Source organism: Podarcis filfolensis, assembly GCF_964270895.1.
Source record: "Podarcis filfolensis genome assembly, chromosome: 1".
NCBI classification, from domain to species: domain Eukaryota; kingdom Metazoa; phylum Chordata; class Lepidosauria; order Squamata; family Lacertidae; genus Podarcis; species Podarcis filfolensis.
In genome coordinates, this window is record NC_139604.1 from 70,436,539 (window position 1) to 70,461,906 (window position 25,368).

Sequence of the window (25,368 nt, forward strand, 5' to 3'; positions counted from 1 at the left end):
ACACACTGAGGGTGGTCAGGGCAGAAGCCAATAGTGCACAGAGAAAGTGGGTGGCTCTTTCTGATAACCCCTTCTCTCTGTTCCTACTGGACCAGCAGGTTTCTTGAGCAGAGAAAGATTGCCCTTGATGGAGCTCTGAACTGATTGCTTCCAAAAGGAATCCCGCCTCTATAAGTCCATCTGTTTAGACCCCCACCTTTTCCATTAGCCATCTGCCCTTTCTCCAAGGTCCCACCACCCACATCAATTTAGGCTAAGGACCACATGCAGCCCTTGGGCCACAGGTTCCCCACCCCGGACCAAAAAGACCTTTGGTTTCCTTGTTCCTGCTCCACATCATTGGCTGGAGTGTGGGAGTGAAAAACCCGAGTGCCATGGCATTACCGTATTTTTCACTCCATAAGGCACAGTGGACCATAGTTTTTAGGGGGGGGATAAGAAAAAAATCTTATTTCCCCCCCAGCCCCAAAGAGCAAAGAAGCCAAGACAGCGAGCGGGATCTATCCCACTGGCTGTCTTGGCTTCCTCTTTAGCTGCGCGCAACCTCTCCAGCCGGGAGAGGCTGCGTGCGGCTTTGGCAGAAGCCAAGACAGCGAGCAGGATGGATCCCGCTTGCTGTCTTGGCTTCATTTTTAGCCATGGGGCTGGGGCGGGGGAAGCCCAAGCTTCCCCTGACCCCAGAACAGGCGGCTATCCACAGGCTTTCCGAGTGCAGCGGGAACTTCTACTGCGCTCCGAAGGCTTGTGGATAGCTTCCTGAAGCCTCGGGAGCGCAGCGGGAGTTTGCGCTGCACTTGGAGGGCTTCAGGCGGCTATCCGCAAGCCTTCCGAGCGCAGCAGGAACTCCTGCTGCGCTCGGAAGGCTTGCAGATAGCTGCCTGAAGCCCCCGGAGTGCAGCCTTTGAAGCCTCTGCAGAGCAGCGGGAAGAAGGCACCCTGCTGCCCTGCGGAGGCTTTGCGCAGCCATCCCCAAGCTAGAACAGCGAGACGGAGCGCTGCGCAGCTGACAGCACTCTGTCTCCCTGTTCTGGCTTTGGGCTTAGCCGCGCAGCCTGCATTCGCTCTATAGGACGCACACACATTTCCCCTTAATTTTTGAAAGGGAAAAGGTGCGTCCTATAGAGCGAAAAATACGGTAAGATATAGGCATGTACTGCCAGACAGGAAGGGGTAGGCAGGCTCACAGCTACTTTTTTCACAGTGAGAGTGTCATTAGTATCCCTCTTAGTATGGGATATTTATTCTTTTATTTAATTTCTATACCATCCTATATCCGAAGGTCTCAGGGCGGTTCACATAAAATATCAAATACATAAAATCAAGACAATAACAACCCAATAACCCCCCCAAAAAAGAGCTCAGTCTCTTTTTCTAACTTCCAAACAACTGTTATTTTCCTTTCTTTCCAGAGCTCAGCACTCAGCTGCCTGTATCTCAATTAGGCCATGCCTTGAAGCTCCTATGAGAGATTTCCACTTTTACCTTCTCCTTCAGTTTTGCTCTTTACTTCAGAGAAGCAGCACTCCAACACTCTATTCAACTTAGCAGGGTTCACAGTGGATTCTGAAACACAGTCATCTTGCTTCACATAAAATGGAGTCTCTCCCTTACTAGACGTTAGCCAATCACATGAGAACTACTAGAGAATACTCTAGAATTCAGCTACCAACCAATCAAATGTGAACACATTGTAATACATACAAGTATTTACAATTTCAGTGAATTAAATCACCATACTTAACAAGATTACTGTGAGTACAGTACATCAGTTGCTGAAATGGGTACAGCTTTTTGCACCAACTTCTTTATAACTCATCATCATCAATCTTTATTACGGTCCAGAGACCCAACAATCTTTATAACTTTATACAGACTACGAAACTCTGTGTCTATAAAGTAAATGCCAAAAAGGTAAATAAAGGTAGGGTAAGTTATACATCAGAACAGCAGGTTTTACTGGTTACAGAAATGTAAAGTTCTACAAGGATTCTTCAGTGCAATGTGAATCCAAATACTGCACATCCAGGAAAACAAGGCAGCTGACTCTTGAGTAAATACGTTTATTTAGCATCAAAGGTAAAAGGCCAATCAAATATTCTATTTAAAAAATAAAGCTTAGTATTTGGAAAGTTGGTTTCTTTGTCTTGAGGTTGACAGCAAGGATGAAAACTTTTAGAAAATTGTATTTTGTTCAGTGTAAGCACAGCAGGCAATGTAGGCAATGAAATGTTGTGGGCCTAAGTAGACCCAACATTTATTGCGTTGTAAAGATGCAGCTCCATACCAAAAGTGTCACATACAAACCCCGCTTTCCCCAGGACCCACATCTTCATTGCTTATTTATGTATTCATTAATTTTGTACATGACTTGATTGTAAAATACCTCAGGGTGGTTTACAAAAAGATAAAGCAATATATAGTCAAACCTCGGTTCCTAAATGGCTCCATTTTGGAACATTTTGGCTCTTAAACGCCAAAAACCCGGAATTAAATGCTCCAGTTTTCAAACGCTTTTCGGAAGCTGCATGTCCAGTGCGGGTTCCGCTTGAGTGCAGGAAGCTATTGCAACCAATTGGAAGCCGTGCCTTAGTTGTCAAACATTTTGGAAGCTGAATGGGCTTCCGGAACTGAATACATTTGTCAACAGAGGTTTGACTGTAATTGAGAAAAATTCACAACAATACTTTAAAAGAAAAAAGGTTAAAATACTAAAACAGATTAAAATTACCTGAACTTTCTAAGCATCTGGGTAGGTTTGTCTAAACAGGCATGTTTTTAGCAGGTGCCAAAAAGGGTGCAGTGAAGGCTCCCGCTTGATCTCAATTGGCAGGGAGTTTCAAAGTACTGATGTTGCCACACTAAATTATTGCATTCTTACAAATGCAAAACAAGTTTTATGTAACAAATATATTAGCCAGTGCTAACGCTGAGGTTCAAAGAAGAAACACAGAACTAAGATACACTGTATACCTGATGGATTAAAAAAGGTCAAGAGATCCAGCACTTAGCTAACACCCATGATACACAAAGCTTTAAAGCCTCAAAGACAATCTATGTGCCAATAAATGATATGCCTCCTACCCTCAACAGACAGTACCACACTTCTTAAAGGTAAAGAATCTATTGCACTGTGCTGGAAAAAACTACTGCAGACTTCCATAGTCAGGGATGCCAACTTGAATAGAATATTTGAGGGGAGGGCAGTTAAGCCCTGCCCTGCATGATGTGGCGCATGTGTGTGGTGTAATCCATTGGGAGCCGTCAAATACAACATTCCTTGTTTTCCTAAAGTAGACATGCAAAGGAATGTTTGGTGCAGCCAGTCAAAACTTTCTGTTCCTCCTGGGCTGGAGCATCCTTCGTTGCATGTGACAAGTGGGTGGGCGTGACCTTTCCAGACATGGTAAAAGGCCAAGGCATGCTGCTAATCTTTTTCTTTTCTATCTTCCTTTCGTCCTGTGAACTGCTGGACTGCTAGCCTGCAGTCACTAGGTAAATCTCCCTTAAGGGGTAAACCTGTTTGTATATGTTTGAAACTTTAAGCCTAAAGCCTGCCTTCAGGGATCACACTGTGCTCTGCCTGATCGTGAGTAAACTTTCTTTTTGTTACTTATGAATAAGACTGTGGTGCCTTTATTCTTTTAGGAGGAATTCAAGGGGTCTTACCAGGAAAATATTAAAACACATTTCAATCTGGACAAGCCAGATTGAATTGCATATTGCCTTAAGAAACTCACACAAGTTTGCAACAAGTTTTCTGCTGTGTAGAAAGGGAATGCACTCTGCTAAGTAAAGGAACTTGCTAACACAAGTTAGGAAATATATTAAAAACCAAGATATCCTCTCCTGCCACCCTGAACTTTTCCACAGCATGCACACTATTTGAATGGCAACGTCCAGTGCTTTTTTTCTGGGGGGATGCATACCCCCTAAACATTTTGTGAATCTAAGTTTGGCCTCATTGAGGGGCAGTATTTCAATATGAGTAGGGAAATGAGTACTCCTAAACATTTTTTAAAGAAAAAAAAGCCCTGGTGATGTCCATCAACTTTGGGGTGGCAGCCCCCTCAAATGTTTTATTTGAATGTGGGGCAAAGGGACCTTGGCCCCTACGAGTTGGCTCCTATGTCCATAGTTACATCTGTGCAGGGCTCTAAAAAAAAACCACTGTGTCCATGTACGTGATGACTGGGTGCGAACGTTCAACGCCAAGTTACTGAAGAAAAAATTAAGTTGCAATAGGGGGCCACTTAGATAACTCAAAGGAGTCGGTGGACTAGCTTTTGGAAATAGTAAGGATATGGATCACGAGATGGAAATCCGGAGGTCTGGACGAGGAGCGGCAACTTCCCTTTCCCGAGTCGGACGCAACCACGGGAAACCTATACGTGTCTAGCGGGAAAAGGCCGTGATAAGCAATGCCGAGCCGAAGGCGCAGCCGGTGCACAGCTTTTTAATTATGACAATGCTCATTCTACAAGCGGCCGCCTGGAGCTGCTGCCTCCAAGGTAATGGCGAGGCCAGGCGAGACGCAGCAGAGTCGACCCTCTCTGCTCCTCTCCTCTCCCTCTATTGGCCAAGCTCCCTCCGCAACTGAGAGGCAGCCAACCCGCCCGCGCTCTGAATGGACGCGAAGCGGACGGCGGGAGGCGGGCCTCCGCGGCCCTCGACCAACCAGGGACGGCCGGCGTAGGGCAGAGTGGCGCGCTGCCGGCCGTAACGTCGCGCGAGCGCCAATCGCAGCGGGCTAATCTCTCCGCCCCCGCGTCTTCTTTTTCTCCTTCCTCCAGGGCCGCTTGTTGGGCATATAGCGGCGCGGCAGCACCAACGCCACCACAGCCGCGGGCGGCAGCAGCATCACCACGACCTGCAGCAGCAAGTAAGCGGATTCGTTCAGGGAGGCGTCGGAGCGGGCGGGGCTTGAGGGAGAGAGGGAGGTGGTGAGCGCGAGCCGGCTCTGAGGGAGGAGGCGCAACCGCCCGTCGTGCGCGCGGCAGGACCCGAGTGCCGGTGAGGGACGGCGGCGGCGGGTTGGGCGGGTGACCGTTGGCCGCAGGGAGGTCGCGAGCGAGAGGCTCTGGGGGCGAGGGAGGGGGAGCGCGGGGGTGAGGCGAGGCGGGAGGGGGCAGTTCCGCTCCACGGAGGGCGGGGGAAGGGGAGATGAGGCGAGGAGGCCCCTGGGGTGCCGCGGCTTCCTCTGAGGGGAGCCTTGCCGGATGGAGGAGACTCGAAAAGCAAAGCCGGTGGGGTGGGGCGTCTGGGCGGCGGATACTCTCCTGGTGCGGCTTGGGAAGAGTTGAGGGAGGACGGCCGGGTGGGAAACGACGCTCTCGTTGTGGGCGGCCTGTTCCGTTCCCCGCACCCCCAAGTGGAAAGGGGCCTGAGTGTTAACTGGAGCACGAGTTTATTTTATTTATTTCTTTGAGGGCATTGTTACTGTACCCTTTCTTAAGAATATGGAGAATGCGGAGGCCCGAGAGAGCCAGGAAACCGCGGGCGGAGCGGAGTTGTGGAGCCAAGGGGAAAGATGTGCTGCTGCTGCTCCCGCCGCCGCCTGGGTCTGAGGCCCTGGAGGTGGAGGTGCACGGGCGGCTGTGAGCAGCGCCCCGCAAGTTTGAGGTCGCTCGTTGCAATACCGAGCCTTGGGGACAACTTAACGCAGGTTGCCTCCCTCCTTCGCTTTCCTCACCCCTTTCCATCCAGAAGCGGCCGAAAACGGTTTCTAGGTCGTGGGTAGATGTCTTGTTCTCCTGCGGTTGTGTAATAGGGTTGTCATGAGCACATGTTGGGCGAGATGCACGAAGACTGAGGAAGTCTTCAGTTTGCAACTGCACACACACACGCCCCCCCCCCAACTGCAGGTCTTTCAAGCACAATTTTCATAATGAGGAACCAAGCTTTCTTGGGCATGGCCAAATGTTTGTGGAAGGTGGAGAATGAATCTCAACCCGCCCTGGTATTTTTAACGCCTTCTGGCTGTTTCCTTAAGATGTTGTTCCCTTGGATGGGGCTCCGTGCTGGGGATAAAGAATATGGCCCTTGTAATAAAGCTCTGGTCTTGGCAGCCATTATTCCAGTGTAAGCGAATCTGTGCCATAGTGTGACTTCCCTGTCATGCCTATGTAATAGTGAATACTGGCTTTGGCAAGAAAAAATTTGGCATACCAAGGAAGGGTGTATCTCTTGCAGCACCCAAAGTTAGGAAATGTGCGTCTGTCAAAAGGAACTGCTTGCAGTAAAACTTAAGGAAATTGCAATTGCAGAACCCAGTAAAAGGTAAAGGGACCCATGACCATTAGGTCCAGTCGTGGCCGACTCTGGGGTTGTGGCGCTCATCTCGCTTTATTGGCCGAGGGAGCCGGCGTACAGCTTCCGGGTCATGTGGCCAGCATGACTAAGCCACTTCTGGCGAACCAGAGCAGCGTACGGAAACGCCGTTTACCTTCCCATCGGAGCAGTACCTATTTATCTACTTGCACTTTGACGTGCTTTTGAACTGCTAGGTTGGCAGGAGCTGGGACCGAGCAATGGGAGTTCACCCCGTCGCGGGGATTCAAACCGCCGACCTTCTGATTGGCAAGTCCTGGGCTCTGTGGTTTAACCCACAGCGAAGCAAACTTCCTTAATACACCTAAGATTACTAGTTTGATGTTAGAAAATTAAAAAGTTTTGTGTATGTAAAAGAGCCACAGCTCTCTCTTCAATCTTACACATTTCTAGTCTGAAGTCCCAATGAGTTCAGTACATTTACCTCCAGGAAAATATGTGTAGTATTGCAGCCATAAAAAGTATAGATGGAGCTTTGTTCAGCACTAGTGAGACATCTGGATGTCACAGTTCAAGAAGGATGTTGACAAAGTAGAATAAATTCTGAAAAGAGCTGCAGAAGTAGTAAAAAGTCTGAAGTAAAGACTAAATAAATTGGGTATGTTGATCCAAAGTATGTGTTCAAAGCTTTTTATTATTTAAAAGGATATTCCAAAGAGAAGGCAGTTTCTACTTTCCCTACAATGTAGGAAACTTCAAAGTAATGGAAAATGAGGTGAAAATGGAAGAAAATCAATTGAGCATTGAAGAAATTAGCTTAAAATGAGGTTTTGGAAAGAGTGTACAGTGGTACCTCTAGATACGAACGGGATCCGTTCCGGAGCCCCGTTCACATCTAGAGGTAAACGTATCTAGCGACAGCATGTCTGCGCATGCACGTGTCGCTTTTCACCACTTCTGCACATGCGCGTGATGTCATTTTGAGCGTCTGCACGTAACATGCTCTGTTATTTCCGGGTTGCTGCAGAGCGCAACTCGAAGTGTATTTAACCCGAGGTATGACTATTGTTTCTGTATTTTCAGTTTGCTGGTCATTCTAGGGGCAAGTGTGACTTTCATTTCATTTCACATTATAGCCCCTAGTGAGATTTCCTGCACAATTGAATTTTTAATGCTTGCAAATGATAATGTTTACAAGGTTTCAAAGGACTTTGTAAAGCATTACCATATTGGCCTGAATATAAGCCACACCTTTAAAATTCAAGGGGGAAAAAAGACAGTACCTAAATATAAGGAGCTCCTTTAAAATTTGCAGGCTCTCATACCCGTTCCGTTTTACCGTATGTCTGTTTCAGCAGTGATATTGTAAAAGCCAATTTTTGTAAGGTCACGAATTTAAGCCTTACTTTAACTTTTCATGGTCAGAACTTGGAAAAAAAGAAGTGAGGCTTATATTCAGGCCAATACGGTCATTCAAAGAGCAAGTTTCAGGTAAACAACATTTGCAGGGATGTTTCTTCTAACTCATTTACTCTTTGTGTAGAGCCTACACAGTTCATTACATTGCTTCCTGCACATTCTACTTAACAGATCAGATACCTTTGGAAGTGTTAGGTCCATCCAAAATCCCTTATTATATATCAATTTCAGACACATGGAATGAAAAATCACTTTTAAAATGCCAGTGTTTAGCAGTCCTTCATTCATGTCCTTGGTGAACATTTTAGAATATATCTAGTTTTATGGTGGTGGTAACAGCACTTTAAATTTATATTTTACATTCTGGCTTTTGAATAAAAAAGCATCCATGAGACAGCCAACAATCAGTTATATATTAAAACAACTATTCTCTCTATTAAAATCAACAGTTATTTGATTAAAACCAGTAGCTGTAAGCAAAACAAATCCTAGCAAGGAAACAAAGAAAATATCATGCCAAAGAGGGAGATCCCTTCAAAAATAGAGCTACCAAAGCACTCCAAGGGCACATTTACTAGCTGTTGGTATGCCCGAAAGGATGGATCTGATTTTTCCTCAGAAGTGACTTCTAGACTTGGTAGCCTCTTGAAAGGTAATCCCTCCTCCAATATACTTTAAATAGTAGATGAACATAGAGGAAGATCTATGTCCAATAGTAGATTCACATGGGAACAGTCCATCCTTGTAAGTAAAGCCTTAAATAGCCTGCATCTAAAAGTCAGTGTCAGAATTCCAGTCAACAGCACTTTCATCTGTCTGCATTACTATTTTGTTCACTCACTAATCAGTCCCTCAGTGATCCAAGACACCTATTTAGGACATCTAATACTTCCCTAGGATCAGATGGGAAAATCTGAAAGAAACTTGAGTACTGTAATTAGCTTTGACACCAAACCTCAAACTTATAGGCAACAGCACCCAGCAGTTTCACATGGATATTTAAACAGTAAAGTGGTACATCGGGTTAAGAACTTAATTCGTTCCGGAGGTCCATTCTTAACCTGAAACTGTTCTTAATCTGAAGCACCACTTTAGCTAATGGGGCCTCCCACTGTTGCCCACGCCATTTCTGTTCTCATCCTGAAGCAAAGTTCTTAACCCGAGGTACTATTTCTGGGTTAGCGGAGTCTGTAACCTGAAGCGTCTGTAACCTGAGGTACCACTGTATAGGAGACAAGCAGGATCCCTATGGCATCATACAAGCCAGCCACTATTGGAATCAGTTCTTCCATCTGTGTTTTCACAATGCTTATTTACTGGAGTAGTCAGGGCAATCCATAGCTGGCTGCAAAGCCAACTTGAAAATATTTATGTGGGCAGTAAACTTGGTGCTTTACTTCAAATGTAAACAGAAATTGGACTTTGAAACTTAAGATATGTGAGGTGTGAGAAAGTAAATAAAAACCTATGTGAGACACATTGCTGATAATTAAATGGCAAAAGTGACTGTGACTTGTAATCAGTATATCTGAATAGTCCATATTTCTGGATTTGGATAAAGGTATATTGGAAGCTTTTTTTATGGAAAAAATGAGGAATACTATAATATTTGTCATTAAGATAGTTTCTGTCTTAAAGATTAACTTTTTACAAGTCTGAATTTGTAAATAGAAGGCCTTCTTTCACAACTTTAAAGAGAACTTACGGGGGGGGGGGTTATGTACCTTTCATGTTAAGCCCTGAAACTTTTTTACCGCTCTTGCCACTATCATTTCCGTTCTTTATTCTTCTTAATATAGTAGCTGCTGTTTATGTGTATACTATACTTTGTTAGTCTGTTGATGCAAGCTTGTGCACTCTTGTATTTTCCACCTGAGTTTGAATTGACATGAGATAGTGAAGTTTAAAATTCAGAAACAAATTTGTAAAAGCAAACAACACTGTCACCATTAGACCATTTTGCCTTACTAGTTCTGTTGGATGTTTACAATGGCTCTGCTTTCTGGTGAGTGGAGAATGAATTGGTTTCTTGCCACAATGTGTAGTCAATTGAGAAGACGGTGTCTGAAATATCCATGCAGTGAACAACTACATACTGGGGTATTGATATTACTGAAACCAGTTATGGTGTATTTAATTCACAGTTTCAGCAAAGATAATTACATATGAAAATGTTTCCTGGTAAAAAAAAAATCCTTTACACTGTTAGCCAGTGCATAGAACAACCAAGTCCTCTGATGCATTGTGTTGGAAGGATTTTGGATGGAGCAAAAGTGCCCAGCTTTGCCCTGCTGAGCCAGCCTCTGCTGATAGGGAGCTTTGCTGTTGGCGGGGAAGCCCTGCCAACGAAGGGCAGGTACATGTTACCACTAGCAGCACTCACCAAAACCTGATGTTTCTAGAGCTGGTGGACTGTTGCTGGGTCACTGTTGGTGCAGCAGGCTTGATCCAGGGCTCTTTACTGTGTCAGCCCAGGAGCTGGCACAGTGAAGGAGTACTTTTATGATGTTAGCCCTGCGCCCAGCCTCAGCCAGGGAGGGCGGGATACAAATAATATTATATTATTATTACTACTTTTTCCTTCCCTCTCCCTTTCACCCTTGCCAGCATGAGAAGTGTGGCTGTGGAAGATGCAGTGGCTTTACTACTCTTATCAAGTGGCCAGGAATTTGGATTAAACGCTTGGTATTAGTGGCTAACTAAGGAAGCAAAGGGGTACAAAATCATCAGATTTTCTCCTTTTTTAAATTAAAAGTTGCACAGGTAGTTCCCACCGCCTCTCAACTGACTGGGGAAGGGTTGATCAGTATTTTCCAAGTGGTATTGTATGGCAAGCTCCCAGCCTTTTATTTTGTTTATGTTTGTTTTCAAAACGTTACTCTGCCTAATTTGGAAAGGAACTCAAGCTGGTTTACAACCTGAAGCATAATAATAAATTACATAACTATACCCTTTAAATCACAAATACTGACATCAAAGCCACCCTCTCATATGAAAACCCAAAGCCACCAACAGTCTGGTAAAAGCCTTTTAAAACAGACATGTTTTTACTAGTCACCAAAAACAATATAGTGATAGTTTGACCCTTGTTAAGGCATTCCACAGGATGAGTGCTACAACAAAAAACCCTCCGTCTGCCTGCACCCTGCACCTTTGTCGTTTGCAGGCAACTTGAGATCAAGGAATATCCTCCAATTACAAACATAGTCTTTCAGGTAGAGTTTAACCCCATCCAAAACTCACTCCAAACCAAAGTCCATCCACTAAAAGTACTTATGTTTTGTCTTGACTTAAGCTTCAGCTTGTTCCAGTGCCTCACAGCTACCAAGCATTAGTTCAACCTTTCAGCTCCCTTCCTAGGATCAGATGGAAATGAGAGATAGTTAGGTATCAGCAGCATACTGAGAGCTCTGCACCCCAGCCATCAGTTGCATGCAGATATTAAACAATCTTGCAGAACCTCATAATTACCTAGTACCACCTTCTGTGTCCTCTCAGGTTTGAATGGAGCCACTTCAACATCGTTCCCCCAGTTTCCATCTTTTGGAGACAATCCATAAGAAAAGCATGGCCAATGGTATCAAAAGCCACTGAGAGGTTCAGGAGAATAGATAGTAAATGTCCCAATACAGATCTTACACTTAGGTGAATAGGGCAAATTCAATGCCAGAAATGAACTGAAAGCCAGACAGGAAATTCTGGAGCTGTGCTGCCACAACATGTTTGCACATTTTGCCCCTAAAAGGGATGGTAGACACTGGCCACTAGTTGTTTAAATCAGAGAGTATAATGATTGTTTTTCCCCACTAGAAAAACAATTGGGTGCGATTCAACATTGCAGTATGGTTCTGCCAATGCAAGTATTTCTGCTTCCTAGATGGAATGATCTCTCCTCTCTCTCTCTCTCTCTCTCTCTCTCTCTCTCTCACACACACACACACACACACACACACAACCTATGCTCTGTTCTCAGTGTTCTCCCCGCAAAAATGCTGGCTTTTGCAAGCACAACAACTTAGTTGAATCTATATTACCATTCTCTTAAGTACCAAAGGCACTCAACACTTTCTGAGAAAAGTATTTATTACCGTACTCACTCATGTGTGCATATGTGACCATTCTGATTTCACATCCAGTTTGAGTGAGAATCAAGAGCCAAGCCTGTTAACTGCATCTCTCTACAGATTTAATGCTCCTCTTCAGGGTGATGTATAGCATTGAATAATATACTCTGTTCAGTTAGAATGAAATGCTTGTAATCTTGAGATACTTTCATTTTTAATGTTTGGTATTTTCGAAACGACAATTAGTGCTGCAAAAGCATGCATCCCATTATATGAACAATGCAAATACATAATTTAAAATGTTAAGATATTAAGTGATCAGAAGTATACGGCTTTGACTCGGCCCTGACCAGTTCAGATCCACCAATCTGTGTACTTTTCTAAAGCAGACCTTTGACTTTGATATTGTGGGATAAATCCATGATTTATCTTGAAGTGTGGTCTTACCTAAAGTAAAAAAACAGGGAGTTTCTGATGAGGGGTTGAACTCGCCTTTGGCACATATCTCTAGTGTTCAAGTCAGCTCTGCCAAATTGGCACATACCTTCTTTACAGTTTCCAGTGCTTGAAGGTCAGTGAGGCAATCCCTTTTTTATAGAGGTCCTGCTTTGGGATTCTGCTGAAAAACAAACTTTAGCCCCAATGTGGTCCTGATGAATATAACTACTTTGCACTAAGCTCAGATAATATCTTCAACTTAGTTGTCTTGTTCTTTTCATGATCCTATGTTTCATGATCCTTAGATAAATAAAGGAATTTTTTTGGCGTGGTGAACATGTTCCATACTGTTGCAACAGTGCCATCAGTTCCATTTCGTCAGGTGGAATATTTATATTCCTTGGAGTTCTCCACACTATGGAAGAAAACTTAAAGCGCCAAACGTTGAAATATGTTAATTCTTTTTTTTCTTTTAAGGGCTCTAGTTTCTGTGAGGTAGCCAAGACTATAACAAAAGTTGATACTTGAACATATTTCCTCTAATTTTAAGAACAGCAAATTATGTATTATTGCAAATAACTATATTATATAATACTTCTATTTTCTAGTTCAGAACAAGAAGCAGTTTGTCCCAACCTGAACTGGTCTTCCCTGGGAGATGGCTAAGCTTGTTCCAGCCTTCAAGAAAATCACTAGGAAGCAACAATTTTAAATGTGCAGCCTGCTTTATATCAGAGGCCAGGAAAAGGAAAGCTAATATTAAAACCATATAAAACAGGTAGGATAAAACTGATGAAAAGTTTCCAGTGTTAGCACAATCTCACCCAACTTAGTCTTCAGTTTTAAAATCCAGGCCAAATTGGTCTTTATAATTCATAAATGTTTTTGAGCTCTGACACTCGAGAAAAATAACAGTCCATTTTTATAGGTGCTTCAAAGTGCACTACTTTGTACACACTCTTGCCAGCCAGATAAGACATACAGGTGAGTGTCTTTTTTGAACTTGGACATTGTGATGAGACACATTGGATGAACAAATACTTTTTCTGATAATTCAACCCATATTATTTTGGACCCAAAATGGTACCTTACATTGTACCTGAAAGATGCCGGCGATGATACTGGAAATGCTTTTGGATGTGCTATATGCATACTGATACTTCTGTTTTTCAATACAGCCCAGTGCACAATAATTTAACATGAATGACAGTTGCGGGTGTTAAGTGGAAAGTTTCGTGGCCTTTTCGATGGTACCCTGCCTGCTGTTGCAATCTGGAATTAATTCCAGACACAGCTGTAGAACCAGGAGTGCACTATCAGTCTATGCTAATTGTTTCTTTTGTCATGCTCACATTCATTTCCAGTTGGCGAGTTTGCATCCATTATTTAACAGTAGACAAAAACAGAGCCAGACTAGATTAAATTTGTTGCAGGTAGCTCAGTCTCTGAACAGAAGCAGTCAAAAATCTAAGTTACTCACTATATAGAATAAGTGGGACTTCCAACAAAATGCTACTGTGGGGCTCTATTCAGTGTCCATGGTACTTTGTCATGTCCTTTCCCATGATACTCCATTCCTGCACTCATCCATACTTCCATTCCCTTCTCCATCCTCCAACCAGTCAGCCAGCATTTATTGGCCACCAAGCATCCCCATAACTTCCTCTTATGTATGGATGCTTACATTTTGGTTATATAAGGTTTTGCACTTGTCTCTTCACTTTAGAAATGGTGGGAATGATAACTGCTGAACCTTAAAACATTCATTCTCTGTAGAGAGGATGCTATTACTATAGAATACTTGGTTTTGAAAACAAAACTAAAAAGTGTTTGCTGTAGTTGGTAAGCTTTGACTGAGCAGTGCTCTTGTTGTCTGTCTGGATGTTTCACCCAACTTGGATTGATTTAAATAATCATAGTATGTGGAGCATCTTCTTTTGTTTTTGTTTCCTGGTGTAGATCATCCTGAACCTGTTTTCTATGCTTCTGAATATTGGATTATATTTTAAGGTTCAACTATATAAAATATTTGGTTTTAAGTTAATATAGTTTTAAATAAATCCCGTGTTTTTTTGCCATATTATTTCAAATGTCTGTTATACTGCAAAGCTCTGATGCAAGCATAGTACAAAATTAAAAATTAACTCCATATATTTAGTGTTTTCTTTGTATCTTGCTATGTTGCCCTTCTGCAAAGCTCAAAGTTCTAGCTCCTATTGATATTATTTAACCAGAAAAGCTTAGCTTAGGTATATGTCCACATTTTATCTACAATTGTTATCTCTTGTGTCTGCTATATCTTCTCCCATTTGTAAAACTTGAGTTCTGAAAAGAATGTTATTTAATAAAACTTGTACTTCCAACAAAGCAGAGATGTTGCAGTATACGGGGGCTAACAAGAGCAACTATTGTATGCTCCACAATGGTGCTCACACAGTGTTAGACACAAGAATCTTTTATTAAGAGGAAATGTTGGCCACAGTGCTGGAGCTATTAGTCCCCGTTTGGATTTTTTTTTTAAGTTTCTTCCATCAGACTGTTGATCAAACATTTCTGTCAAAAGGGCAGTACCTCAGAATGCATTGTTATGCTCTTGAATACTGAATTTATAAATGTTTGTTTCATTTAAGAGTGGACACTTCTGCAAGATATTCTGGACAAATAACATTTAGGAATCTCACATTGAGGGTCTTTTTATCTTTTGTGGGGGGGAAATAGTGACAAAGATATGCAAAGTCAAATTTAACTAGCTTAATTTTTTTCTTTTGCTTTCCATAATGTTTCTTGATCTAACACTTACCCAAAGCATTGAAGAAACTAGCATGCACAGCATTCCTGCTTATCCTTTGTTTCTCATTTGCAGTATAGATTGAATTGGAAGATTCAACACTCCACAATCAATGACTAGTTCCTACTATGTAGCAACCTGTTGTGGATGTTCACATAGCAGGAATATCTGTAAATGAACGGGTTATACATGCTGTATTAGCAATGAAAGGAAACATTCATTGGCTGGTATATTGGAGCACGTTCCAATGAAATCCCTGGTTTTCTATACGTTTCTAAACGTTAGTGATCAGTTCAAGTGGAATACACATACATTAAAGGTGCCAGTTTTTCAGCAAAGCTTAGGGACACTCCTGTAGCTCTCCTTGACTTCTGCATCCTCATTTAGCCATGAGTTGAGACAAATGTACCCTGTACTCTGTTAAAGATGTCTTTCCTGTCTTTCCAGTTTGGCAACTAACCCCATGCCAGTTATTTCTACTTCTGCTGCTTGCTTTCACTAGTAAGATGAACAAATCATTGGTGACTCTTGCGGCAAAAAGTGTTAGGGCACAGAGCAGGGAGTTGGAGGCCAAAGTGAGAGGAGCTATATTATTTAGTTAAAACCTCAGTGCCTAGGACTTGCTGATCGTATGGTCAGCGGTTCGAATCCCTGCGGCGGGGTGAGCTCCCGTTGTTCAGTCCCAGCTCCTGCCCACCTAGCAGTTCGAAAGCACTCTTAAGTGCAAGTAGATAAATAGGTACCACTTTATAGCGGGAAGGTAAACGGCGTTTCCGTGTGCTGCGCTGGTGCTGGCTCACCAGCTGCAGCTTCGTCACGCTGGCCACGTGACCCGGAAGTGTCTTCGGACGGCGCCCGCTCACGGCCTCTAGAGCGAGATGAGCACGCAACCCTAGAGTCGGACACGGCTGGCCTGTACTGGCAGGGGTACCTTTACCTTTTTAAACCAAGATTTATTCAAAGCCTAACCAGCTCATTGTGGAAGGGTAAGTTGCTTGGGACTGAAGGACTAGGGAGATACAAATGATTTGAGCTATTGAAATAATTGTGTAGAACAGAGCTGATTTTCAGCTCTTGAATACTCACCCAGGATTGTATGTGTGCATAATGCTGCAACCCATGTCTTGAGATAAGGAAAGAGCTGCCTGTGCTGAAAGGCCATTATTACCTAGAGAAGGAGTGCCCTAGGGCTGCAGAGATATTTGCTATGAAGCACTGTTAGAAATTAGCCAGGCATCTTTTGCTACTGCTATGGGTCTAATTTTGATGACAGAAATTTCTGGGCACCAGGTTGGCGACCAAAGTATAAAAACCTCTGCCTTAGTTCATAGTTAATACAGTTTCCACTGTGTGTGGGACAAGTGAATTATTGTAAGAGCAAGCTACAGTCAAGCAATGTAGTTGGGATCATAGATTCATAGATATTTGTTCGTTTAACATGATTCTTGTTTATAAAACCCAATTTAAATAAGAATTGTAGTATTGGAAAGGACCCCAAGGGTCTTATAGTACAACCCACTGGCGAATAGACATTCCATTGTGGCAACTGTAACCTAGTTTTAAGGTGCCATTTAGCATCTAGGTTATATATCAGTTTCTAAAACAGTTGTGAAGCCCACTGGGAGGCATCATGGGGGAGATTTGTGTGCTCCTAGGTGCTTTTAGGGAGGGATAGTAGCCTAGCCTGGGCTGATTGGATTTTTAGTTCCCTGTATATCTCAAGTTTCCATGGTTATAGCTTCATTCTGAAGTAGTCTCATGTGTTGGTGATAACTTGGCATGCCTCTCCGCATATAACATGGGTGAGGTGTTGCATGCAACTGTTGCTATGTTGATCATAACATCTGCTTTTGAGACCTTACTATCTCAGGGCAGTGTTTCATTGCAATCAACAAGAACAGTAGTTTATCTCATAGGGAAAGGTGTAAAGTAATATGTTAGGACAGTAGTGGAACCTTCATAATCTATATATTACCCATTCCAAGGGCCAACTTACATATTTTGTATTTGCCTTTTTTCATTTTGTTCTGTAAATAGCAGTCAAGGGACCACTGATCCACAATAGCGCCATGGCCTGGGCATTTGCTATACAAATTCATTCCAGTAACCAAATATGCACTTCTGCATGCCTTTTTGACTAAATGAGCCTGCTCTTAGGCTTCATTTGTGAAAACTGATCATTTGAGGAAAATTTTCCCCATAAGTGTTTGTTTGTATTTCATAGTATTTCCAGCTTTAAATCCTAAAATCAGGTTTCTTATGACATATTTTTAAGGACCTCAACTGTCATGCATATAGTGTAATATATTTCAATAACTGATTGATATGTGAAATGTCAGTATTATGCATATATGTCAGCAATCTGATCTTCACTTAACAAAATCAGTAGTGTAAATAGTATTATGATGAGATGATTAATTGGTTAACATAGAAGTTAACGTATGTAGATTGAGATATAGTTTACACTGAGCACTATTGTGATATGGAGCAACAGTCTGAAGCTCCAGCAAACAGGGGGTTCAGTGTTAAACTAATAAATTTACAGTTTTCTCAAGGCCTTTCTTTGTTAGAATAGCCATGTGCCATCTGTGTAGCTTTTGCATTTGGATCAAAGTCTTCAAGATATTATTTGTGTGGGGTGTGGGGAAAGTAACCAAAACCTCTTATTCAGCTGAAAATGTGTTAACTGTAGCACATCTTGTAATGAATATACTTCATTCTTGAGTCCTGGTCGGACAATTAGTTCTCTGTTTACGCCCCCACAGATTCACAAATCTTTAGTCTAGTTGAGTACTGGATTGTATTGGCAATACTGCAAAGCACTTTTTACATTAAAACATTTTCCTCAAATTATATGAAGCACTGAGTTTCTGGTTCATTGTTGCCCTTGATTCAGTATAGTGAAAGATATAACTGGTGCTTTATTTCTGGGGGAATGCAGGGCAATGCATGCCCCTAAACATTTTTTTTAAGGAAAAAAAGCACTGGATATAACAATTATTTTTGGTTAATTGACTCGTTTTTCTTTTCTTAAAAAAAGGAAATATGCATTTTTTTCCAATTTGTAATGTATAACCCACATATATCATTTAGACATGGGGATACTGCATGTTTTAATGGTCTGTGGCTATCATTTGTAGCAGGCAAAAATGTGACACCATCTTCCCAATAGTTTATTGATATCACTGTTACTTTGTTCACTTGTTAGTTCCCAGGTACAGAAATTCAACAAACTAGAAAAATAGGTATGCCAGCAGAGACATGGGGACTTTCCAGTGTAGTGCACATAATGTCACATGTATGACAGCCTGTTTGCTGAACAGAAGTTGTGGGTATGTGTTTAGTACAATGAGCTCCTGGCCTTCAGGGCACAAGATGGTGACTAGGAGAATAGAGAAAGGTTGGTGGACAAGGCAGTTGGGGATGTAAAAGCTGTGTCCCACTCCCAAGCTGACAGCTCCCCTGGTGTTAGGGGAATGTGGGAGACCTCACCCTGAGGAGGACAAAAGTGATCCCTTAAAAAGGACCTATGCATTTGAGGGGTGCATAGATACTTTGTTATGCCAAGAATACAGCTCTGAAGAGTGGAATTATCCCATCAGTAGAAGAATCAAGTCATTTAGAACATAAATAGCTTGGTGTGTGGTGGGCGTGGTGACTTGCCTGCCTGGTGTGAAAGTTTCAAATGTCTCACATTGTCTAGATTGGTGGATGGTGCTGGGGAGGAATCAGTCATTGTGGTGCATGTAGGCACCAGTGACATGGGGAAATGTAGTTGTGATGGGGAAATGCAGTTGAGAGGTACTAGAATTGAAATATAGGCTGCTAGCTAATTGGTTGGAAGCTGGGAAAGTCAAGGTAGCTTTCTCTGAAAAGCTTATCCCCATGGTTCCTGATGTAGGGTCAACCAGAGAGGCCCAGCTTAGTAGTCTCAATGGGTGAAACTCAGTATTTTATATTGAACAGTTTTTGTATCTGAGTGTTGTTTGTTTAAGGAAAATGGTTAGCAGCAACTAGAGGTCATACCATTTATACTAGGCTGAATATTAGGTTTCTGTAAAAATGGAATTTCAAATGTAATTGGGCAAGAATTTAGCAGATAAAATGTGATTAAGGGCCAGTACGGATGCAAACTCTAACTTACTCTTAAATTCTCTTAAGATCATGATGGTATCCATCCCAGAATACTATGAAGGCAAGAATGTCCTCCTCACTGGAGCTACTGGCTTCATGGGAAAAGTTCTTCTGGAAAAGCTACTAAGGTCCTGTCCGAAGGTGAAAACGGTTTATGTGTTGGTTAGACACAAAGCAGGGAAGAATTCTCAAGAACGCGTGGAGGAAATGATCAGCTGCAAGGTATCATTCCATAAAATGGCTATGTTGAACTTGACATTAAAAAGAATATTCTAACAAAGTTTTGAATAATAGTGAGAATACATGTGGTAGTGCAGGGATGGGGAACTTTTCATTCCATGGACCACATGAGAGCCACATGTTATGTGGCGGGACTCTAGTATGTGATAATATGTAGATTTGAAGCTGCATTTTCTTAGTACAGTGAGTTTACATCCAGACCATTTGTATCAATAGTAAAATCAACTAGGAAGCATTTTTTAGTCTCTCATCCAGAGTAACAGTGATGCAGAAAACTTTTTAAAATACCTTTGTCGCAGAGGAATGTGTGTGTTGCCATCTCACATAGTTATCCCCTTAGATTTGTGCTGTTAAACTACATACATTGTGCTGCTGATTGCACTGTACCTGCCTGGGGGAATTTGGATTGGTACCATCCATAAGACTACGCTTGCAGGGTCCCATGCATGTAAGCTCATTCATATATGAAATGGTGTACAGATTGCATGGAACATGCCTGTTATATTGGGCTCTGTAGTTTAGACCATTGTGTAAATTTGAAGTACCATGTGCTAATGTTGGATCCTGATGGATACTTGTTTTCCCAATATGTTATATAGATAAAAAGTCTGTACAGGGTATAAATTTTGGAGTGCTCATTCTAACCAAGTAGCAACCTAACATAATTAGTGATATGTGTCCTAGGCCACAATAGCAATTTCAGTGGGCTGAAATACAATTTACATTTTTCTACAAGGGGCATGTTACCAGAGCTATAAGTATTAAGTAGCTAACTCCTTTCTCATACATAGCTAATTGTAACATTAAATTGCAGGAGAAACTAATACTACTTTGTATCAATACTTTAAGTGTGCAGAGATAGATCTTGCTTGAAATGGATTTATTTTTAGCAGTGTTTTCAACCTCCTATCTCTTTTTATATATGAAAAAGAATAAACTGGTGAACTGAGCAATTCTATCTCTCATCTAAGGAGCAGTGGGGCAAAACAGAGTTGCTGAGCCATCACTATATCTGCTACTCATGACAGCCAATGCTGAATATGACAGTGCTGTTTTCTGCATAATTGATTGTTGTTTGTTTGCTGCACTGGCTCTAAGCCTGGATAAGGCCACTTCCAGTGGCTGGACTGGCTTTGTATCCAGTGGGGGTGGTTAGCCTCTGGCCTGGGAGCCTCATCTGTCCATCAAGCAGTTATTTCTGACTCCCCAAGACCTCACTGATTTTGACAGAGACAGCAAAAGAAAGTGCTAAGATCGAACCTTTCTGCCCCCTGTTGGGGATGTAAATTGCCCTTCCTGGGTCACCAGATCAACCACTTGATGAATGGCGCACCTGTGTGTGCATAGGCATTCATGTAAGTGAGTATTTGGAGAGGAGGGACAGAGTGCAGGGAGTATACTCACTGTTGGCATGTGGTCCCCGGAGTTATAATCAAGGTTGAACCTGGACCCCAAAAAGGCTACCACCCATGGTTTAGAGCATGGATTTCAACATGTAAGCGAAATACTATCTCCACAGTTAACACTGTTTTCGCATGTAAACAGAACTTAGCTATGCTAGTCTGCATAGGTTTTGAAGTAGGCAGTGAAACTCAGTAATAATCCCAGCAAGAAAGCTCTTCAGGAATATATAAAGATTAAACTGAGGGACTTATTTTATTACTATTCAGATTCTTTGTAGATGGAAGAAATTATTTCTCAAAGAAAACCATACCCATCACCGTTGTCCATTGCTTCCATTTGGTGTAGAGATATATTTAGCTGTTGAAATGGATGAAAACAGTTTGTTGTAACATCCAAAATACTTTCTTTTTTAAAAGAAATATAAAGCCTTTTAATATGCATAATGTAAAAGGCTTTGCTTTGAATATGGAATTAGTTGCATATACTTGAGTAAGTTGCCCCTCAAAAGCTTGTTTTGAGGAAAGAGAATACTGCAACAGTTGAGCGAGGAATATGTATGTATTCTTGCCTTGCGGTCGTTACACTTTCTTTTGACCTTGTCTATTCACTCTTAGCTATATTTGGTCCTGTTTTCTTTTGACAGCTCTTTGACAGATTGAGAGATGAACAGCCGGAATTTAATGAAAAAATTATAGCAGTTGCCAGTGACCTTACAGAAGTAGACATGGCCCTTAGTGAGGAAGACAAGGAGAACCTCATAAACTGCACTAACATTATATTCCACTGCGCTGCTACTGTAAGATTCAATGAAATTCTAAGGTGAGTCTGAACTATTAATTTAATATGTTCTGGTTCCCTTTTTAAAGCTACCTTTGTCATCTTGTAACCTTTATAAAAGAAGTAAATGCTTTATCCCTGGTTGCCTAAATGCTTTCAGCTCACAATAAGAACATATGCATTCATTCTATGCACTTTAAACTTTAGAAAAGGGAAGAGTAAAAGGTATTAGCCCACCTTTTCATTTGACAGTTGTGTGAAATGGAGCGGTACCAGTTTAGAAACAAAATTCAAAAGTGGTATGTCTCATTCTCTGTTGCTTCATACACATTCCCATTATGGTAGGCATTTTCTTTTGCATTGTGTTTTTTGGTGCAGTCTAGTGTACAGTATAGAGTGTTGTAGCTTCAATATTTTTTACTAGCTGGGTGTAAAGCAAATTGTTGCATATTTAATCTGGCTGAGGTAGTTCAGGTGTTCCGACTCTTGGATTACTTGATTAGCTGATTCTTTCATTGAGTGATAGATATTAAAGGAGGAGGCCTGTTTTATTATTGCATACATAATGCACAAGTTCAGAAGTTTGCATCTAATCAAACTTTTATTGTTTCTTTATCTTGGAATTATTTAAGTATTGCCTAAGGGTTTTGATGCTTCCAAGATAGACTTATTTTTTTCTTGTCACAACTTGACTGCAGTAGTCTCTCTAGAATTAAGTTAGCGATTTTTCTCTCTCTTCAGATTGAAATGAATTCCATCCTCTTACTGTGGTGTCTGTAATCTGAGGAGAGAGATAACGTGCTGAATCTTCTGCTTACTTCACATCTTTATGTCTCTAGTCCTGTTTTTTCACTCATTGCCTTCATCCTTTCTCATAGCACCCAGCCAAGATTTTCAACACTGTCTCCTGTTTGTGCATTATTGTGTGTAATGATTGCCTTTAAACAAGAACCTGCAAATAGTGGGGTTCAGTTTATGTGACATGTGACGCTTGGACTAGATATCTGTTCATTGTCCCAGTGTCACCTTTTTATTTACAGCAAATATGTGACCTGTGTCATTTGAAGAATATAATATGCTTCATTTTGGCATCATTTAGTTGATAAGAAAAGCCTAATGCCCAATTTGTAAGAAATGTTAGTCTGTGCTGTTGTGAGGGAAGTTTTGGAACCACGTTATTGAGTACCCTCCCAACCTAAGAAAACATAAAACTTTCTTATATTTTGTAAGAGGAGAATGGGGGATTTGGATAGAAGTGTGCCAAGAAGATTAGAGGTGAGCTGCATGCTACTGGAAACACTTGCCTTTTCCATCTGTTGACACAAAAGATCCTGTTGGTTTTCAGCGGATACACTAGTAGCAGCTGGATTTGACCAGGCTATGTTTCCTGAACAGCTAGGAGACAGCAAATCACAAAGGAATCTTGTTGTGCATACATGTTGAGTTTGGATACCTGAAAGTACTCTTTAGTACACTTGTTTTTTCTCTCTCTCTCTCTCTCAACAGAGATGCTGTTCAGCTCAATGTAATTGCGACACAACAACTTCTCTTCTTGGCCCAGAAAATGAAGAATCTAGATGTGTTTATCCATGTTTCAACAGCATTTGCATACTGCAACCGAAAACACATTGAGGAAGTGGTCTATCCACCCCCTGTTGATCCTAAGAAATTGATAGATTCCTTAGAGTATGTGTCTAATGCTTCCCCCCTTTAATTTCATGCTTTCAAAATTGAAAAATGTTGGAAATTTTTTTTATAGCTGAAACAAAATGAGAATGGATTGAACATTGCTGGTTCTGATCTTGGCCATATGCTAAGGTGATTTTTAGCAATTAGAAAAGTAGGGCTTATTTGGAAATGCCTTCTCTCTGAAATACATTGGCTAGAAAAAAGGAAAGTCTACCTTGTGACTCAGGGTTTGCTACTGAAAAGCAGAATGGGGTTAAGGCATCAAAATACGTCTTAAACTAGAAACCAGTTTCTGTAATCTGCTGTTCAATATAATTGTTTCAGATGGAAGATAAATTAGGAAATATTCTTTTAAAAATTGCATTGAACTATAAAAAGGAGCATATTTTCCTAATGGAATTTCCGTGAGTAAAAATTGCATCACTTTAGGTATTCTGTTTCAAGTGTAAATAATGACTACAGCAATGAAGTAGCGGCGTCAACCAAAAGTGTATTAAAGGAAAATGAAAACAAAAGAGCATGAACTCTTGTGGGATCTTTAAATGTTCTGATAGTCAACACTGAAGTAATATCTCTGTCTGGTACATTTCCTTCTTTGTGCAGTTAATGCACAAATAACACAAATGTGTTAACACAAATGACACCTAAATCGTGGCCATTCAGAATTTCAGTAACAAATGAGTTGTCAGGTTTTGTTAAGATGTCATTCTTTGTTTAAAAATGAGCTACAATTATGAGTAATCCAAGGTTGCCCAGGGGTAACATGACTGCTTTGAGTTTCATGAATTCCCCTCCAGCATGTTGCCAGTGCCCACCCTGTTCAGCTGGACCTGCAACAGGCTGAGTGAGAGACTTTTGACTCTAACCCTCCACAGACTAGAAAAGCTTTTCCAAACTTCTTTTAAACTTTTTAAGTGGTCGTATTTTAAAATATATATATATATAAAACTTTGATTTTTTTCATGAAGAACAGATTTTATTAGCCATCTTTGGTGCTTTTGAGTTGACTGATAGGATATGAATGAATAAATATGTTTATTTTTTTAGGTGGATGGATGACAGCCTAGTGAATGATATTACACCAAAACTAATAGGAGACAGGCCTAATACTTATACATATACAAAAGCCTTAGCAGAATACATTGTGCAACTGGAAGGTGCAAAACTAAATGTAGCCATTATAAGGCCATCAATTGTGGGTGCCAGCTGGAAGGAGCCTTTCCCAGTAAGTCAACCTTAACCTTTTTATAGCAAAATTTCTTAGTCATTATTTACTATTGATTCAGTCTTTATTACTAAGACACAGGCCAGGGCTGTGTGAAAAGCAGATAATACATTGACTCCGGATCAGTCTAAGCCATCTCTTTTAAAATCTTGTGTAAAGGAAGCTAAGTGATAAATGGATGTAGGCCATAAGGAAGCACTACTTGGAGCTTATGGTTTATCAGTACTGCACACCTTATGCCTGTAATAAGAGGAGTAACATACAATCACAATGTTACATGATCAACAAGACCAGGCATAGGCAAACTCGGCCCTCCAGATGTTTTGGGACTACAACTCCCACCAGCCCTAGCTAACAGGACCAGTGGTCAGGGATGATGGTAATTGTAGTCTCAAAACTTCTGGAGGGCCGAGTTTGCCTATGCCTGAATAAGACTTTCTTCCAAATAATACCCTTACACTTAGTATCACTTCCCATATTACAGTTGCTACTCCTTGAGTTTCTTATGGAAACATTTTAATTATCTCAGAAGAAATGGTTCTTGCCTAATGATAAATCAGCAAGCAATGAGCCAATGGGCTTATTCTTAGCATATTGACTATTCATACATTTCTAAAGTAGTTTATTGTTAAATATTTTACTTGTTGAATGAAAAAAATGTTTTGTGAAAACTGCATAGTTATGCTATGGAATTAATATATTTGTGAATTGTTTTGAAAATGCTTTCTTAGTATGACTGAAACAGTTAATGTCTTCCTCTTCTTACCCCATTGATTTTCCTTCTCCAAAAACATTGTTTGTAGAAAAGAAAAAACGTTTATATACTGTGTATGCATATGGCAGTATATATAAATATAAAATTGGATTGTAAATAAAAAATGGAAATATTGTGACATTTACTCAGGTGCTAAATGATTCCCAGT

General features: G+C 41.3%; 1 protein-coding gene across 22 annotated transcripts in view; it reads left to right on the forward strand.

Moving 5' to 3' along the window:
- The first annotated feature begins 3,436 nt into the window (after positions 1–3,436).
- FAR1 (fatty acyl-CoA reductase 1) overlaps positions 3,437–25,368 on the forward strand; it is a 37,693-nt gene continuing 15,761 nt past the window's right edge. For 3 of the 22 annotated variants that reach the window (XM_083599042.1, XM_083599039.1, XM_083599027.1), the window contains exons 1-7: positions 3,437–3,586; positions 4,791–4,879; positions 12,797–12,966; positions 19,138–19,332; positions 21,398–21,573; positions 23,038–23,217; positions 24,268–24,445. In XM_083599042.1, coding sequence (XP_083455168.1) covers positions 19,141–19,332; positions 21,398–21,573; positions 23,038–23,217; positions 24,268–24,445 — 726 coding nt within the window. In that variant the 5' untranslated portion in view covers positions 3,437–3,586; positions 4,791–4,879; positions 12,797–12,966; positions 19,138–19,140. Of the gene's footprint in view, positions 3,587–4,764; positions 5,011–5,033; positions 5,244–8,140; positions 8,339–12,796; positions 12,967–19,137; positions 19,333–21,397; positions 21,574–23,037; positions 23,218–24,267; positions 24,446–25,368 lie in introns of those variants that run through there. The other 19 variants (XM_083599037.1, XM_083599040.1, XM_083599029.1 and 16 more) reach the window with 17 other exon arrangements.